The sequence below is a fragment of the Manihot esculenta genome, chromosome 12 (genome assembly GCF_001659605.2).
Source record: "Manihot esculenta cultivar AM560-2 chromosome 12, M.esculenta_v8, whole genome shotgun sequence".
In the NCBI taxonomy this organism is placed as follows: Eukaryota; Viridiplantae; Streptophyta; class Magnoliopsida; order Malpighiales; family Euphorbiaceae; genus Manihot; species Manihot esculenta.
Window position 1 is genome coordinate 8,572,733 of NC_035172.2, and position 20,740 is coordinate 8,593,472.

The window sequence follows — 20,740 nt, forward strand, 5'->3', positions numbered from 1 at the left end:
TTCGAATCCGCTCCAAATTCGATTAAAAATTAATTTAAACTATCCAAATATGTTCCAAACTCGATTATTACTATCTGAATAAAATCCAAACCTATTTAATTTCATATATTTTAATTAATAATTTGCATAACAATATTTTTTATTAATAATATTCATTTAAAAATTTTAATTTTTTTTAAAATATTTATATTTTAATTTTTAAATAAAAACGTATAAAAAAATTTATAAATATTATTGAAAAATATATTTTTTATATTAAATTAGTTATTTATACAAATGGATTTAACTAATGGGTATTCTTATATATAAAACTTGAACTCGATCTCGATCCAAACCCATCGCATATATTATTTTTCAAATCTGAACTTGTTCCAAATCCAATTATAACTATTCACATTTGGTCTATTAGGATTTGGTCGAATCGGGTACTAAAAAATACCCAACCCTTTTCCATCCCCAATCCCATATGTTATGCCTACATAAGTTCTCCTTTTATATACTTTATGTCAATAAGCTCGTCCATGCACTAAACCATTGTGTCTTTTTTTTTCTGATCATTGTGTGTTTCAAGATCTTTCAACAAAATATATTATAGGTAGAGGACGTGAGTCAGAGAGTCTTTGTATCTTGAATAAGCAAATATCGAGATCTCTTGTATGTTTGGAGCCACTAGTTTAACTCCTTTTGATGTTCACTATCCATTGGGGTATCTTTCTCTATCTGCTTTAAAGAAGTTAAATCCACAGTTTCAGTCTTTATTTATTTTGGATTGTGAGTTATATCAATTTAATCTAAATATCATCATTTACTTATAGTGTCTCGAGTTAATAAATAGACTTCGTTCTTTTTTTAGTTGGTATATTTAAATGTTTGGAGTCCTTATCCCATTCTATCTATGTCTGGTTTCAAGTATTTTATTACTTTTATTGATAATTTCTTTCGTACTACTTGTTTGTTTTTTAATGAAGAATTATTTAGAATTATTTTCTAGCTTTTATGATTTCTATGTTAAAATTCAAACTCAATTCAATGTATTTATTTGATTGTATGAAGTGAGAATACTAAAGAGTATCTTTTTAGGAAATTTTAATTTTATTTATTACAAAACGAGATTCTTTATCACTCTTCATGTGTTGATACTCCTCAGAATGGAATTGTCGAACATAAAAATCGGCATCTTTTTGAAACAGTCAACTCTCTTGTTTCAAATGAAAATTCTTGGGCTGATGTTGTGTCTATTGCTTATTTTTCGATCAATCACACACCTTCCTCTGTTTTTCATAGTGATATCCTTTATAATATTTTGTTTGCCACTAAATCTTTATTTTTTATTGAACCACATACTTTTAGTTGTACTTCTTTTATTCGTGATATTCGTCAACAGGTTATTAAATTGGAACCCAAATCACTAAAATATGTCTTTCTTAGTTACTCTCAAATTCAAAAAGGGTATTGTTATTTTTCTCATGAACTTAATCATTATCTTATGTCTTTTGATGTAACATTTTTTTAGTCTACTCCAATCTTTCCACCGTTATCTATTTATGATATACAAGGGAGAAAAATAATCTCTCAGTATACACTATTCATTTTCTATCTCATCCTCAGAATCTTCTTGCTCCTTCAGTTCATGTGTCAAGTCGCCCTTCCGTTGTTCATGATTATTTTAAATGCTTAGAGGACTCTAACTTTAATCCTCTACCTACTCCTTCGTTGGTGGACCTTGTTCCCACCATTAATTTCTAGTCTGACTTAGATCTTCTTCCCTTTGCCCTTCACAAATGTAAACGTACTTGCACCTATCTATTTCATCTTTTATTTTTTATGATCAATTATCTTCTTCATTTCGTTGTTTTGCCACTGTTTTAAATTCCATTTCAATCTCTAGAACTATTGTTCATGCATTATCTCATCTTGGTTGGCATACTACAATGGAAGATGAAATGATAGCCCTAGACACTAATAGTACTTGAAAGTTGGTTTTCTTGTCCCCAAGAAAGTGAGTTATTAGGTGTAAATGGATATTTAAAATGAAAGTAAATCCTAATGGGTTTGCTGCTCGCCTCAAGGTCCGATTAATTGACAAAATTTATATTCAAATTTATAAAGTTGACTATCCTTATACTTTCTCTTCAGTTGCTAAGTTGGTATAAAGAGACTTGCTATTCCTTTAACTTTTTATTCTTTATGTAGAACTCCTTGCTCGTGGCATCAGCAAGGGCATCAACAACTGGTAGTGGACGCCTATTTATCAAAGTAAATAAGAATCTCCTTTGACTCACCTATTTTTTTTTTATGATAATCTATTTCTTTTTGCAAAGGCTACTATCAGCCAAGTTGATGCTATTAATAAGGTGTTAGAAAGTTTTGTGCCAACTCTAGTCAAAGGGTGAATAAAAATAAAACTCGGATTTTCTTTCTTGCAAATGTGAAAGCTCAATCAAAAGAGGATTTTAGTGACAAACTAGGGTTTAAAGTTAATGAAGACCTAGGTAAATACCTTAGAATTCTTTTACTACACTTGAAAGTGACCATGAATATGTACTAGTAAATTATTGGCAAAATTAGGAAGAACTTGAAGCTTGAAACTCGAGCAAACTTTCTATTGTAGGGAGGGTGACTCTCACACAATTAGTTCTTTTAGCTATCCAGACATACTCTATGTAGTCAACTTATTTACGTAATTACATCTATGATGAAGTTGATAAGCTTTGTAGATAGTTCATTTGGGGAAATGGGAGGAATAGAAATAAGATTAATCTTATTCTTTGGAGTCAAGTACAACTTCCTTAAAAGTTAGGAGGGTTGGGTTTTCGGGATACCAAAACAACAAATCTTGACTTTTATTTTATACTTTCTCTTCAGTTGTCCCTTGCCTCTCGTCGCTTCTGTAACTACCCGGAAATCCGGACCGCTACCGGCGCTAGGATCCAGATCGGCTTAAAGCCGCCGAGACCCGTAGCAAGCCTGCTATACTCTCTGGGTACCTGTAAAATTCCATACATGATCAAACATAACCTGTAAACATTAAAAACTCAACCCTGTCCCATGGTTCAACCTGTGCATGCTTCAGTCCAAGAGAGTTCCGGTTGATCCTTCATGCCCGTTGTGTCATGCAGCCCCTGAGAATGTCTTGCATATCCTGATTCAGTGTCCTTTTGCCCGCAGCTACTGGTTAAGCTCACCGTTGAGTTGGCCTGCGCCTTATGCATCTTCTTTAAATGAGTGGTTTTCTTTAGCCTTCTCTTTTGCTTCTGTGGAAAATGTCTCCCTTATGCTAATGATCTTATGGGCTTTATGGCAAAACAGGAACAATGTTGTATGGAAGGGTCAGGGTCAGACTGCGAGTGGTGTGTTCTTCATGGCTCTGAATTTTTTGCAGCAATTGAAAGCAGCCCATGTTATTTCCTCAGTAAGCACCATTATTGATTCGGCTCGCAGGCTGGTCTCCTCCGCCGCACGGTTGGATCAAGGTGAACATTGACGCCTCTTTAAGCTTGCAACGAGGTTCGGTAGGTTTCGGTTGTGTAATCCGAAATGATGATGGGAGTTTTGTGGCTGCTAGAGCAGGCTCTTTTTATAGCCAGATAGATACAAAGTGTGCTGAAGTTATGGCATTTCGAAAAACATTGAGCTGGATTAAAGAGTGTGGATGGGATCGAGTCCTTTTCGAATTGGATGCTCAGGTACTTGTGATGTCAGTTAATTGTGCTTTGTTGGATGATTTATCATTTTTTGGCCTTTTGGTTCAAAATTGTAAACTGCTTCTATCTAGTTTTGAGGAAGCAAAGTGTGTTTTTGTTTATAAATCTACAAATGATTTCGCTCATGTTCTAGCAATATCGGCTCATTCTAAGTCGGGTCAAGGAGTTTGAGTTGATAACTCTCATCCTCCCATTATCTCTATATTTTCTTTGAATTAATGAAGTTTTCTTATTTTTTCAAAAAAATATAAAAATTAACCGATTGAAAATTCATAAGCTTAACGGTTAAATAAAAAGAATAAACCCAACACTCTCTTAGTATTGTCATGTGAGAGAGTTGTGCTATTTTAAAATAAATAAATAAAAAAAGAAATTGGTTCTTGATTTTTGACCTCAATAAGAAAATTAAGAAATTTAGCTAAAAATAAGAAATTAAACTTCTTCATTTTTTAGTTGAGAGTCTAAAATTGAAATGTCTAGACTAATTTGATAAAAATTTAAAAATAAGTTAAATTAAATATCCTAATAATGCAAGAAATGAACTTAAAACATTTAGCAATTTTGAAAGTACACTTAGAAAAAAAAAATTAGAAGACCTTCACCGAAACTCTAAAATCGATACGCGCAATTTTTACCTGAAATTTATTTACAAACTTCTTGTAAGTATGAAAATAATATGAAAATTTATTAATTAATCTATTAATTTTAAAAATATATATATTAAAATTTTTTAAAATTTTAAAAAATTTATTAATTAATTTTTTTATTAATTTTAATTGTTAAATATTATAAAAAAATTTAAAATATTTTTAATATAGCGAAATTAATTAATAAATATTTTTATAAAAATAAACATTAATCAATAAATTTTTCTATTTCACATAAATTAAATAATGAAAATACTTGACAATTAAAACTAACATAATTATTAATTAGTAAATTTTTATAAAATATTTTAATGTGCCTTTAAAACTAAACTAATGAATTTCTTCTATGTAAATTTTTTCCACCATCAATTTGACAGCTAGAGATATTTGCAATTATCAATAAATTTAAGAGCTAAATTAAAGCATTATAAATCGTACTCATAGAAGCAAAACCATGACATTGACTATAAATTTAATAGCTAAAGCGACCACTACATGAGTGCTGAACTATAATGCCAAATAGGCTTAAAGTCATAAACCATGATATTGACTATAACCAAATAAATAGCAAGAAATGGAATTGCTTGGAGAGGGAGAAGCGAAACTATTGTTGCTTGTTTTTAATAAAAAAAATTTGCTTCTTTTAGGATTTTGAAATTGTTTTACAATTGCTGAGCATCAACAAATGTTATTTCATACAAGAAGATAAAAAAAACCCAAAAAAAAAAAAAGACACTCTTCCCCCCTTAGCCTCTAATAGAATTCTGAAGGAAACAACTCCTCAAAAATCACTGGAATAACATGAAAATAAAAATCCCAGTGAGCGGTTGACTCTGTGATCTTACTTTGCTGATGTTGGAGTTCAAGAGAGGCTATTTTCTTGCTATGTACTAAGCAATAATAAGACTTTTCTACCCTCTTTAGAAATCAATTATAGGCTCTCCAATAGTGAGATTTCGCTCAGGTGTCCATGGCAGGTCAAAGAGCTTTGCTGTTACAAATTTGAAGATCTTATTTACATTAATATTGTAGGTTGCACTTGAAAAGAATAGTGTTGCATTCACAGCTTTCGCGTATGCTCTTGCCTACACACGTAAATTTCTACATATGTTAGTCAATTTCAATATATATATATTATGAAAATTTAAAGGGTGTTTAATGAGCAATCTAAACAAATAAAATAAAAAAGTGTAAAAAAATTGCAATTAATTACTTATTTATAGGTGCAAATTATAGCGAATTGCTTGAAAAATATGCAAGAATCATGCTTCCTTTCTGCGTACAGTGAACAAATAATATCGACCAACCTTTGATTTTGATATTTATAAATATTACTTTTAGTTATAAACTTGTTTGATAAGTACTTTATTATATTTTTCTCATTAAATTTAAAACTCTATCACATACTTTTTAGTATCTTTGTAGTAATTTTAACACTTAACTATATTTATATGGGTTTTCACTAGGTATCAACAATTTATAAGAGTTTTTAGCTAAATAAGGAATTGTATAGATAACTTACAGAGAGCACCATACTTATAAATTAACAATCTTTACATTTATGTAGTTTTACCGATAAATTGAATCAATATAAAACAATCCTTCTATCCTTATATTTATTTAAAAAATAATAATAAATAAAAAAATTATTATCTAATTTATACAGTATAATAAAATTAAGAAACTAATCTCTCTATTTTAAAAATATATTATTTAATTTTTTATTTTTCAAATTGTTAATAATTAACTATTCATACAAGAATTGAATAGTTATTATTTTTGAAATTATAGAAAGTAAATAGTTATGGTTTCAAAATTATTGAAACAAATTGTGATTTTAAAATTAATTGCGTTGATAGTCATGATTTTTGTTTAGATAGAAGACAAAATAATGAGATGAGAATTTAATTTTTCTTTTTTTAGAAAAAGAGAAGAACAGAGAGAAAGAAATTATTTGCGGAAACTAAAATTTTGTTTTATATTTAAAAAATCATCAAAAATTTATATGTAAAAAAATTTATTATTTTCTCCCTAATTCGAAGTGAAAATTTTAGAAATGGTTATTTTTATTTTTTTTAAAATTATTTTCCTCTTCTGTATTTCCACACATTAAATTATAGCTATGTATAAAATAAATTTTTTAATAATAATAAGACATTTTGCGTTATTATTAGTAAATTTATTTTTTTTTTTTGAAATAATATACATATATATGGACTAATAGCACGCAGATAAAAGAACCCAGATGGAAGTTGAAGGAATAAAAAGTGGGAAACTGTCAGTTCAATCATTTTTAGTTCAAACTTGATAATTGATAAGATAAGAAACCACTCCATGAGTTGTTGTCCCACAATTCTTTATCACAAATAGACAAATCTATTATTTATTTATTTCTCTACATACAATAACACGTGATCCATGTTGGCAGTATTTTTGGCTTTTGCAAATTACTTTCAAGGCAAGTTCGATTTATTAGTTTTAAAATAAAATAAAATAAAATAATTCAATATACTAAGAAATTAGAAGGTTAAATTAGAAATATTACCTGGCTTGCAATCGCCCATTGCAGATCCATGGGAAGTTGAATAAAATCATCAAATTTGGTTCCTATTATTATTGGAATTGCAGTCTACAAAATCAAAAAAATCCAAACCAAATTCATTATAATTAGAATTCCATATTTATTTATTGAAAACAAATAGGAATAGAATTACAGAGAATTCACATTTATATGAAAATAAATTTAATAATTTATTAAATTAAATATTTACTTTAGATCCATACAATATATTTTTTTAGTTATAAATAAATATTGATATAAATATTTAACCTCATGTGAAATTGGAAAGAGAGGAGTTTTAGCTACCTGGTTCCATTTCCTTGCTTCTTGGTACCATTTTATAACACTAGAAATCATTTTAAACAAAAAAAAATTCAACAGCAAAACCAATAATCGTTTTAATCTATTAAATTAATAAGGGGGAAAAAAAAAGATAATTAAGGAAACAAACAGACCCATTCAACGTGAGACGACTTGTGAGATCAAACATGATTAAAATTGCTACAGAATCCTTGCAAGCCAGAGGAATTTGTTGGCTAGATCCTTCATCGCCTGCATCATAATCACAAAATAATAAAATAATAATTAATTTTTCTTATAAGAAACTTGGAAAAAATAAAAAATAAAACTCACCTGCAACTTCCCAGAGACTATAAGAAATCCGAGCACCTTTAACCAATAATGTCTTATCCATCATATGAATTCCATCCTTCAGCATTCCTCTCTCTTCTGTTTCATTCCCCACGTACTTAGCCTTCATCCATTTATATTTTAATTAATCAATTTTTTAAATGTTTTTCAGTATTTATAATAAATAATAATTAATCAAAATAAATTAATTACCAGGAAACTGGTTTTCCCAATCTGGCAATCACCGAGGAGACTGATCTTCAAAGCAACCAAATCGGAATCCTTGTTATTACTATGACTGTTACAATTATTATTACTAATATGGTTATCACACATTGTCGGCGCCGTCATCGTTGTCGAAGGAGGAGGAGTAGAAGACGGAGTGATGATTCCAGAAGCGAATCTACTGGAGGCGGTCTCGGACGAGGAGGAGATAGGCAAAGGCTGAGGAGGCAACATCCGATAGTGGATTGGCTTACCTAAAGAACACATGAGAATCTGATTCCATATACGAAGAATACATCGCCTGAGGATCGAAACCCGACGTCGAAGCTTCTTCCTAAGACCAAAACGAACCATAATTAAATTATCGTCTCCCTGATAGCTCCTGCAAGAAAAAGAAGAAGAAGAAGGAAGACGATTCCTGTCGTTTTGAGGCTTGTGTTTGGTTGCCAAAAAGGAGAAAAGGATGGCCTGAGCCTGAGCCTGAGCCTGACCCCTGAGAGTGAAGAGTTCGTGGATGGTTCTATTTGGCCACGAGAGAAAAAACCAGAGGCCAGCGGAGCAGCGGTGCTAATATTTTAAAGGGAGGAAGGGTATTTTTGCAATAATGGATAATATTTGAAAACTTTCGGTTATAAAATAACTACCTTTACCTTTCAATATGACTACTTTAACGGGACAATTGACTTAATCTATCCATGCATTATGTGCCAATGGTCCAAATTGCCGGCTCCCATCTGTTCGCACCTTAAGGGTATTTTGGGAATATAGAAATATTTTATTTATTTATTTATTTCTAAATTATAAAAATAGAAATATTTCATTTTTAATTTCCTGGATTTAGGTTTCTGCTTCCAACCACAAGCTTTCCCTTATGGCCAGCAATTTGCAAATTTCACGCTATCATCTGAAATGCTTGTTTTCTTGTATAAATTATTGTTAAAATTTGGTATTTTGGTTTTTTATTTATTTAATTTTTTGAGTGAGCATAAAAAATAAGTTTAATTTTTTATTATATTTTGTTTTCCTTTAAAATAAAAATAAAATTCTTACAGTAGAATTGTATTTTCTTATTTGATATTACAAATCTAAATTTTTTTGTATTAATATTTAAGTAAAGAAAATTCAGGTGAAAATTAATCTAAAAAAAACCATAAAATAAATATGAAAAAATGGCTGATGAATAAAAAAAATATTTAATAACATTATTTTATACATTTAAAAAAAAAAGAGATAAGATAAGAATATATAATTTTCAATCATTTCATTTCAGCCTGATTTTCAAATTAAGCCAAACAAAACTTTTAGTGCTTTAGTCAATAGGATTATCAAATAGATGATTAGATAAACAAATAGATAAGAACAAAAGTTCTCTTTTCTTATTAACTAAGCTAAACTTTATTAAGATATTAATGTTGAAAAAAATTAAAAAAATGATCTTTTAATCTATTTTATTTTAATTATCAACCCTTAAAAAATATATTTATATTTTTTAATTATAATATAGGTAATTTGAAATATTAAAAGAAACTTCCATCATACTATATATCTTATAAATTTTTATAGAATTGACCCTCTCAAAAAAGTCTCTATTATACCTTTTCAGTCTCATAATTTTTTTATTTTTTTAATTATTATCCATTTTTTAAACTATAATAATATATAAATTAATTATTATAATTTTATTTAATTTTATCTTATTTTTAAGAAATTTCTTAAAATATTTTTTAATATTTAGAATAAATTATTTCTCATTAAAATTAAATTATAAATTTTATTAAATTTAAAAAATATATTACAAATTACTCTTATTTAATCAGGTAAATTTTTTTAAAAAAAAAATTAAGAGTTCTATTTTTGGTTTTTAAAGCTAAAATTTTCTTTTATATTCACAATCAAGTATTGACAAATTCATCAACTATTTTATTAATTAAAAATGAGAAATATTGTTATTACTTTGATTGATAAACTAAATATTACTTTTAGTTATTATGAATTCTCATTAATATGTTTTTTTTTAATATCATTAATATTTTTTGAGTTCCCTTCATTCATTAGCTTCAATTTCACACAGGCACTGATTTTACGAACCATAATATCTGCATTAATGGAAACTTGGCCAAAAAATCCAAGTATTTCTTTTCTGCCACATATAATATCCAGTAGTATTGAATGCTACTCTTCTCACAGATGCTTTCAATCCCTTCCCTGTTGCTCTTACACTTAGCCAGCTAATCTCTCTTCTCCGGCTTAAAACCGATCTCGTCAACCCACACTTCTCAAGGACAGCTTTCCATACCTCTGTAGAGAACGCACATCTAAAAAAAAGGTGTTGTACAGCTTCCTCCTCATTCTGGCACAGACTACGATTAGAGTCACTCTCCATCCTCCATCCTCCATTATAATCTAGAGTTAACAGCAAGTTTATTTTGAATTCCAAGCCATAAAATGAACCCATGTCTAGGTATTACGACAGCAGGGATATTCAAGTGTGTGGAATCTTTTCAAAATAATAAAATGAGTCGGAATGAGTGGGAATCGTATCCACATAGATTAGAAATTAAGTATTAAAATATGATTATGTAGACTACCGATAATCATGAAGGCCGTAAAATTGTAATAAGACAGAATTTATGAACAATTAATATTAAATACAATATAGTTTAATTTCATTCAATTAATTTATTTGATTAATAATTTAATTTTAATTACCAAATTTAGAATAAATAATTCTAATATCTACATAGTTCAAATTAATCAACTAAATAATCTTATAATACTTAATTAAATTTTCAAACACTATGATTAATTTTACAAGTTAAATCTTCTTTTTCGGTCCAATTAATATTTCTGTCATATTCAATTCTCAATTCAATCCTATTTCATAGTTACTCAAAATTATTAATTGCGAGAATTGAACATAAGTCTTTTGACAAAGAAATTTAGTTGTTTATGTTCGAGATTCAAGAATAAATTTTATTAAAAAATTATTTAAAATCATGCTAAAATAATTATGAATAATAAATCAAAAGAATAAGAGAAACAAAAAATTCTAGATACGTGGATTTCTCTTTCTAAATCTTCTCAATTTTTTTTTTTTAAATTTTTTGTGATTTATATCGTATATACGTATTTAAAAGTGGGCAAAAAGTCTGTTATGTCTCTCAATTAAAATGTATTTATATCCTTAAAAACTCCTAATCTCTAGCCATATGGGAAAACCTAGAATTAGGTCTTCTAACCTAAACATAGGGTATTACGCGTAGAAGGGAACAAAATATGAAATAGACTATAAAAATATTGATGGATAGTGTTACGCGTAGAAAGAAGCAAAATATGAAATAGACTATAAAAATATGGATCTATCCATATTTTTCACAGTGTAATTCGAGTTTTAAAATTTCATTCCGAAAAAAACATGGTACAAAAACAAAATACAGAGTTGCCCATCTTTTTGTTTATTTCATTCAAATCTCTCCAATTTTTTTCAATTTTTCTTCAAAGTATTTATTTTATTCGTTGATTTATTTTAATCCATAAAAATACTAAATATTAAATGAAAATATCAAATAATAAAATAAAACTAAAAATTGTATCATAAAAGTCTATAAAATTAAGGAGAATCAATCAAAATATACATAATTATGATTACAAAAATATATAAATAATTATGTAAAATTTCACCCATTATATTACATTTCTTCTCAGTATTAGTTTAAGGAACCTTTCCTCCACAAGTTCTCATCTTCTGCCATGCACTGAAAATTGTATACTTTCTTGATTGAGAGGGCTTCCATCTGATCACATCCTCCTACTCCTCTGCAAAGCTATAGTTATGTTATTGATAAATTTATTTGAGAAAAAAAATAAAAATTAATTATACATATTATAGAAATGTATTTTAAATTTTACTGATTGTACTATAAATTTTTATAAATTATCAAAATTAACTAAATATTTATATTATTTTATAAAAATTTAAAATATAATTAATAAAATTCCAAATACTATTAGAATAAGTCAAACTATTTTCAACTTTTTTTATATTATTAATAAATTATCAATATTAATTTTTATTTAATTGTTATAATTTTTATAAATTAAGTGTTCAGTATATTATAAATTTAGTTCAAGTATTTAATGAGTTAATATAAAATATGTATATAAACATATATTTTATTTTATTTTATTTTATATAAGCATATATTTGATCTATTAATAGGTACTTTTTACAATAAAATTAGTATTAGCCTTTAAATATTTTCCTCAATTGCGACGCAAATTTTTAAAAACAAATCGGCAAATGTTTTACAATGAAAATAATTATAGTAAAATATGAGTTTTAGATGACAAAGAAGTTTTCGCATTATATAATTGCTTTTTTGCAATGATTGCATAAATCCGTCTCAATAATATTTTACAAGTAATTTTTTCATGTAGCCTCTCAATTTCAATAGTATTTTAATTTCATCATTTAATTTTAATTTTTTGCTTAAAATTCTTTTAGTTTTAATTTAAATAGGTTAATTGACCCAAAAAGCCCAACATTTATGCAAATTTATATTTTAATTTAATTTTTTTAGTTTTGATTAATTAGCCCAATCTTTACGTATTTTAGTAAATCTAAAAATCCCCAAATTTGATATCCTAGTTGGCACTTTCTATATATTAAATTATAAACTAATGACACATAAGCAAATAACTAACCCAAACTTAACTCTAATTAAGAAACTCTCCATCTACCAGCTAACTAGTCCACTATCATTTAATTAATTAACAGATATCAAAAAATAAATTCTTAATATGCAATTTTTTTAACAAATCCATTTTCATCTACTATAGCATCAAGAGGTCCACCACTATATCTCACCGGCAATAGAAGGGACAAAAAGCATTATGTTATGATAGAGACCATCTGTGCATGATGAAAAGTAGAGGAGGCAAAGGAGGATGGAGTAGCTATTTGAAGGAAAAGCAACACGGATAACATGTTTATTATTCACAATGTGATTTAGCAAACTTAAAATTGATATTTATGTTTTATTGTAAAATAGCAGTAGATATGTTAATATATTCTTAACTAGTTTGTCTTTTTATATAGACATTAAGTTTTTTCTTTGAAATTTATATGTATGAGTTTCCCGATTGAAGTGCATGTGGGTGGTACGTTTACTAAGGGTACTTTGATAAAATATATAGGGGGTTTGTTATTCCTTGTTGCTGGACTAATTGTGCAGTATTAAAATTTGAAGACATTGTCAACCGATGCATGGATTTGAGTTTTTATAAAGTGAAAAAAAATCGGATATTATAAATCTAAAGGGGATTGAGAATACTAGACTTTAGTGTTTAATGATAATGTTAAACAAATGTGAGAAGAGGGAGTAAATTTTAATTTTTAAAGCTTTTCATTGAATGTAAGACTAACAGTAGAGATGTGGTGAATGAGAATAATATTCATGAAAATGTTGAAGCACCCATTGGATCTACAATTAATGATGCACGAATTGAAACATTTAGTGATGAAGATAGTGATGATATAAAGTACATTTCACATTAGCAAACTGAGGAAGAAAAATCAATTGATGAGAGTTTTTTTTCTGAGTATGGTACAGATGATGATGAATTCATTCAAGCAATGCATAAAATATATGAGTTTGACAAATTAGATGATAATAATGGGAATGGCTTAAGTTTGGATGAAATAATTGGTGTTGAGAATGAGCATAGACATCATGGATATGCATCTGAATATAATAATTCAAATGATGATGGATTTGAAATACCTTACTGATAGCGGTTGTCGAAGCCGTAAAAAATAAACCTATTATCAACCAACAAAATAAATTGCAGATAGTGGCAATAGGGTCGAACCACAGGGATTTGACACCAAATATCTTCCTAATAATGACTAAGGCAAGTAAATAGCAAAAATAAAAAGGGGGTTTTGTTTTGAAAATGTACTAACGCTAATTAATAATAGAAAGCAAATAATTTAAAGATGAGTAAATCAATAAGAGAAAAACTTCTAGTTGAAGTATGGATCTATTTCAGATTGTTTAGAATTGATCATTGATTCTTTAACACTCCTATTTATTTCAATAAATTAGTTTAGGATGTGGAAGACACTTCTCACAATCCAAATTCCTCCTTAGTTTTAGTTTGATTAGGAAACGTTCGCTAATCAAACACTAGTTAACAAGTTGTCAAGGAACGTTCTTGGGGTTTTTAGCATCGAACAACTGTTAACTGCATTAAGACTTAGAGAAACCTAATTCTAACATTGCCAACCGCGTGGTCAAGTTTAGATTATGCAACTTGATTAAATGTGTGTTTAAATAATCTAAGCAATTACGGACCTAAATTATTCAAACAATTGTTACTCAAGCAATTAAAAGCAATAGGCCTAAATTGATTCTAAAAGCAAAGCAACAATTATAGAAAGATCAAATTGCATAAATATTGAAAATAAATAGAAGTTTAACAATGGAGATTTAAATCTCCCAATTCATCACAAATCTAAATTTTCCAACTTCAACTAGAAAGGAATGAATTTAGCCACTCATGCTGGACAAAAATACAAAAGAAAGAAGAAAAGAAAGAAGGAGACAAGCTTGCTGTGCTTTCTGCAGAATTTCTGCTGTGGAGAGAAGATATGTTTGCTGGTTTGGGCTGCCGCCTTTTATAGGTGAGGAATCCCAATCCAATTAGATTTTGGAATCCTAAATTGGATTGGTCCTTATCTTTGATCTCTTCTTTAATTATGAATAAATCTTCTTCTTAAGGAGGTCTATCTTAAGAGTGACTCTTTGAGATGCCCTAGGATTGATCTTGAAGTGTTTGAGAGGGGTTAGGACTTCTTTATTTTAAATCTTGAATTTCTGCACTTTTTCGCCTCTGCTGTCAATTTCTGCTGTCAATGTGATTGGGGCAGTGATTTGGGCAGATCGCTGCCCCAATCGCTTTCTGTGAGTCAGTCCAGTTTTTAGCTTTCTATCTCTGCTTCCTCCGCTTGATTTGGGCAGTGATTTGGGCAAATCGTCATGCCCAAATCATTTCTGCGTGTTGCCTCCGGGTTTCTGTTCCTGCGGGTGACTTGGCCAATTCATTGACCCAATCAGTCTCCTGTGAGATAGTTCAGGTTTCTGCTTTAGCTTGATCTGGGTAGTGATTTGGCCAAGTTACTGACCCAATCACTTTTCTTGTCATTTTCTGCACTTTTTCTCCAGTTTTCCGATTTCTTCCTTTTCTACAAAAACAAGATAAAAACCATAAATTAAGCTGAAAAATGTGTAAATAAGCAATAATAAATATAATAAAAATGTGGCTAAATTATGCTTGATCAAATACCCCCACACCTAGCTTTTTGCTTGTCCTCAAGCAACAAATAACTTAGTCAATCAAGCTCCTTTTTCTTTTGAGCCTAAGTGTCACTTAATCAGTCCCCCCTAGACTCCTAGATTGAAGTATTACAGTATGGAGTACATGCACCAAGGTTGTTTCTCTCTTTTCCTTGTTTCCCCTCACCTACTATGGTCAAAAGAAAGGTTTTTTATTCAATCATGTTTATTCTCTTTGTATAAGCTCAATGCAACCTCTAAGAGTGACTTGCCCTTCTTTTTAATCACACTTTTTATTCAGCAGCATTTATTTATTCTTGCCTGAAAAAGTCACTAACCTTTTTATGCGAAGGTGCATATTGGTGATATCCACCCCCGGTTACTCAGTTAGTCACTTGTTCAAGTGGCTACTAGCTCTGTTCATAGCTTATTTGACCATTGGAACAGGTTTGATTTGTGCTTTTATGCTGGTCTTTTTCTTTTTCATTTTATGACAGTTTGGGCAAATCAGTTTTTAGGGAGTTACACCTAACTTTTTATTTGCATGTATTTATATTTTTATTTCCCTTGACCAAAGCAAATTTAGGGATTCAATTCAAGGAAAGAACTTCATAAGTGAAGGTAGCACACTGTAATTGATTCAATTTAGGCTTAAAGGGGTGGAAAACCAATGGGGTCATGAGATAGGAAGCTCTTTTAACCTTGTTATCTATGCTGAGTAGAGCAAAAGCTAAGTCAAAATTCTGTGTGTGTGTGTGCAAAAAGTGAAAAATGTGTGAAAAAATTTTGGTGTGTGTTTATGGGGCAAAAAGATGCAAAAAGAAACAAAAAGAAAGCAAAAAGATAATGTAAACGGAAAAAAAAAAATATAACCTAACAGTAAATACCCCCACACCTATCCCAAACATTGTCCTCAATGGTTAAACATTTATATGAAAAAAAATTAATAAAGAGAAGGAAAGGGACTGCCTGATCTGTGGGCGATTTGGCCAGTGATTTGGGCAAATCACTTGCCAAATCACTGTCTGTCATGGTGGTGGGGCAGAAAATGGTCCACCAGTAGCTGCAGCATGCTTTCCATGTGTTGCATCCTGTCTTCGATTTTGGTGAGATGAGCCTCCACCGAATGGTCTTGAGGTGTCTTTTATGTCCTCCAAGGTCCACCCAATTGCTTCTTTGTGCTTCCTCAACACTTCTAGGAGTTTTTCTTCTTCTTGTGGGCTGAGCTGGTTTGTCACACCCATTCTCTAATCTGTAGAGATGGATATGACTCGAAAAACTGACAGAGTTTCCCCTAATATTATACATATGAATATATATAACCTGCTATAATAGATTTGCACTAACAAAATACATCCAGCATTTGAATATACAATCTATACATATTCCTCAAAAATTACAAAAAAAGAAGTTACAAGAGACTTAGGATTGGCTCGACCTTCACTAGATTCTGAGTGGACGAAGTGGAAGGAAGGACAAAACTAGGAGATGTAAACTGCTAAAAGTGGGTCACCCAAAAGGATCTGTAATATTAAAAATATAAGGGTGAGTACAAAATACTCAGTGGCGGATAAATAAATAACAAAGGGGAAAAGATAAAGTTTAGGTACTTAATTGTACCAAATATTTAGCTAAAATAAGTCAGCTGAATAAATACAATCTAATTCAATCAATATAAATAAACTGTGAAAAATAGAATCCGCATACACTCATAATATGTTCCCTGCAGATAATGCTGGCATCTCAGGTGTGATAAAATAATGACAGCCTGAGAGCAATGCTGGCATCTTAGGCTCTATAATGACAAATTTGGCCCAAGAGCTAAGAAATGTTGGTCATACACATGTGCAGAGCTACCCCCAAAGGGTGACCACCTGACATACACCCCAAAGGCTATCTGTATATCAAGCGTTGTCCCAAAGACAATATAAATATATATCATGCTGAAAATAAATCACCTGTCATCAAGGTGTTATCTGTTCGGTGCATATACAGAGTGTAATCGGCTATTTATTCAGCTGTGCTTTGAATTCAATTTTCATTTATTCAAGAAATATAAATTATCTTTATCCTTTCCTAACTTAAATAACCAAAATACATATATGAATATATATATAAGAAAAGAATTAGTGTTATATATTTATCCACTCACCAGTACTGGGGGATAAAACAACCTAGGTCGCAGGAGCACTCCTATTAACTATCCCAAAAGCTGGATCCTCTCCTAGAATTTAAAAAGAAAATAATATATCAAATAATAAATTAAAAAAAATTTTAGGATAATAATAGCAAACGTAAAAAACGAAATTTTAAATATATTTTTATATATATTTTAAAAAAAAAATTAGCAGTATTTCAGCATAGTTAGACTTCCCAAAAATATCCAAATCAACAAAAATACTCAATAACCTATATATATTATTTAGATCAACCCAAGAAAATCATTAATCCCAAAAATAAATATAGAATCTCACTATTTGGATCTAACTAAAACATATCCCCTTTTTATTCTCAAATCACCAAAATCACTATTTAAAAGGTAGAGAAAATAAATTATATTGTAAAAATTTAAATAAAAGGAATAAAACTCACCTACCCAATTTTGGAGCCTCTGGAAGAATTTGTTGAATTTCTGAGTTTTTTTTTTGTGGGCCTGGGCCTGGGCTTGATATGGTTTACTGTCTGCTGTCTGCTGGTTGATTTGGGTAGATCATCTGGTGCTGTTTCAGGTGATCTGAGCAGATCACTGTCTGTCCTGTTTGTCTGCTCTAGTGATTTGGTCAGTGATTTGGGCAAATCACCTGCAACCAGCTATGAACAGTACTCCATTTGGTCTGTCTTGGTGCTGCTGATGTCTGTCTCTTCAAATCTGCATAAGTCAGCATTGAGTGTGTCCTCTAGATCAAATTCAAAAATTTCTTGACTTAAACCATCAATTATATTAAGGCCATAAACAGGAGAAATATCATTGGGGAATTTCATGGCATCATAAATATTAAACTTGATAACTTCCCCTTCAAACTCCATGGTCAATGTGCCATCATGCACATCAATTTTTGTTCTGGTTGTGCTCAAGAATGGTCTCCCAAGTAGGATGTCAGAGGTGATTTTGCCCTTATCCTCCTCCATGTCAATCACATAAAAATCTGCTAGGAAGACTAATTGGTCAACTTGTACCAACACATCTTCTAGCACTCCTTTGGGATGGACGACGGATCGGTCAGCCAATTGGATCACAATGCTGGTGCCCTTGAGTGTGCCTGCATTCAACAAGTTAAAGATGGAAAGGGGCATGACATTGATTGAAGCCCCAAGGTCACATATGGCTTTCTTTATCCCAACGTTGCCTATTTTGTATGAAACAGCGAACATTCCTCTATCCTTGCATTTGGTTGGAAGTTTTCTTTAAATGACAGCTGAGACACACTCCCCCACACTTACATTTTCACGTTCAGTAAGTTTCCTTCGGTTGGTGCATAGCTCTTTGAGAAACTTGACATACCTTGAAATTTGCTTCATAGCATCTAATAGGGAAATATTGATTTCTACCTTGCAGAGTGTCTCAAGTATTTCTTTATCCTCTTTCTCCTTTTGGGACTTTGCAAATCTCTTTGGGAAGGGAGGAGGTACCTTAAAATTTTCCATTGGTTGCTGGTCTGCCTTGGTCTGCTTGGAGCTGGACTCTGCCTGGATTATTGATTTGGGCAGATCGAATTCTGCCTTGTCTGGCGATTTGGGCAGATCACTGCTGGGCAGCTCAGTCTGCCTAGCGATTGGGTCAGTGATTTGGGCATATCGACAGCCCTGATCACTTTCTGGCAGATTCTCCTCCATGGCCTGTTTCTTTAATTTCTCAGCCTTGCTGTCTTGCAGCTCTTTTCCACTCCTCAATGTGATGGCACTAACATTTTGTCTTGGATTTATCTCAGTTTGGGATGGTAGCTTCCCTTGTGACTCCCATTTGCTAATTGAAATGGCCATTTGGCTCACTTGTTGCTCAAGATTTTGCACAGTATTTGCTAAGGACTTCACAATCTCTTCAAGGGGTGTATTGGACTTTTGAGGTGCAGCTTGGGCTGGATTCCATTGCTGATAGCTTGGATATGGATTGGCCCTTGCATAACTGAAATTTGGATGGTCCCTCCAACCTGGATTATATGTATCAAGGTAGGGATCATGTCTTGGCTGGCTATTGAATCCTCCAAAGGAATGTACTTGCTGGTAATCCTCATAAAGTGTAGGACATTGATCAGTTGGGTGTCCTACATATGTGCAAATCCCACATGGTCTGATTCGCTGAAGTTGTTGAACTTGTTGAGCTTGACCTATACCATAATTTCTCACAATAGAGGTTAGTTCAGAAATTTGAGAAGAGAGAAAAGACATACTTACCGTAGCCATGCTTGTAAGGTCTTGGCAGTGCGTTCAATTTATGGATCGTAAAGAATAACTTCTTTACGATCAGCCCTGGTCATAAAAGGAAAATACGTTAGTTAGATCAAATCCCTGGCAACGGTGCCAATTTTTGATAGCGGTTGTCGAAGCCGTAAAAAATAAATCTATTATCAACCAACAAAATAAATTGCAGATAGTGGCAATAGGGTCGAACCACAGGGATTTGACACCAAATATCTTCCTAATAATGACTAAGGCAAGTAAATAGCAAAAATAAAAAGGGAGTTTTGTTTTGAAGATGTACTAAAGCTAATTAATAATAGAAAGCAAATAATTTAAAGATGAGTAAATCAATAAGAGAAAAGCTTCTAGTTGAAGTATGGATATATTTCAGATTGTTTAGAATTGATCATTGATTCTTTAACACTCCTATTTATTTCAATAAATTAGTTTAGGATGTGGAAGACGCTTCTCACAATCCAAATTCCTCCTTAGTTCTAGTTTGATTAGGAAACGTTCGCTAATCAAACACTAGTTAACAAGTTGCCAAGGAACGTCCTTGTGGCTTTTAGCATCGAACAACTGTTAACTGTATTAAGACTTAGAGAAACCTAATTCTAACCTTGCCAACCGCGTGGTCAAGTTTAGATTATGCAACTTGATTAAATGTGTGTTTAAATAATCTAAGCAATTACGGACCTAAATTATTCAAACAATTGTTACTCAAGCAATTAAAAGCAATAGGCCTAAATTGATTCTAAAAGCAAAGCAACAATTATAGAAAGATAAAATTGCATAAATATTGAAAATAAATAGAAGTTTAACAATGGAGATTTAAATCTCCCAATTCATCACAAATCTGAATTTTCCAACTTCAACTAGAAAGGAATAAATTTAGCCACTCATGGTGGACAAAAATACAAAAGAAAGAAGAAAAGAAAGGAGACAAGCTTGTTGTGCTTTCTGTAGAATTTCTGCTGTGGAGAGAAGATATGTTTGCTGGATTGGGCTGTCTCCTTTTATAGTTGAGGAATCCCAATCCAATTAGGTTTTGGAATCCTAAATTGGATTGGTCCTTGTCTTTGATCTCTTCTTTAATTGTGAATAAATCTTCTTCTTGAGGAGGTCTATCTTGAGAGTGACTCTTTGAGATGCCCTACTTGAAGTGTTTGAGAGGGGTTAGGACTTCTTTATTTAAATCTTGAATTTCTGCACTTTCCCGCCTCTACTGTCAATTTCTGC

General features: G+C 30.7%; 1 protein-coding gene across 1 annotated transcript; it reads right to left on the reverse strand.

Moving 5' to 3' along the window:
- Positions 1-4,973: 4,973 nt before the first annotated feature.
- On the reverse strand, positions 4,974-8,313 carry LOC110627953 (septum-promoting GTP-binding protein 1). Its single transcript, XM_021774373.2, has 6 exons — positions 7,755-8,313; positions 7,545-7,665; positions 7,367-7,463; positions 7,218-7,257; positions 6,897-6,980; positions 4,974-5,436 (listed from the first exon to the last, which is right to left on the reverse strand). The coding sequence occupies exons 1-6, from the start codon at positions 8,118-8,120 to the stop codon at positions 5,272-5,274; spliced, it is 873 nt and encodes a 290-aa protein (XP_021630065.1). The 5' UTR covers positions 8,121-8,313; the 3' UTR covers positions 4,974-5,271.
- Positions 8,314-20,740: the final 12,427 nt, after the last annotated feature.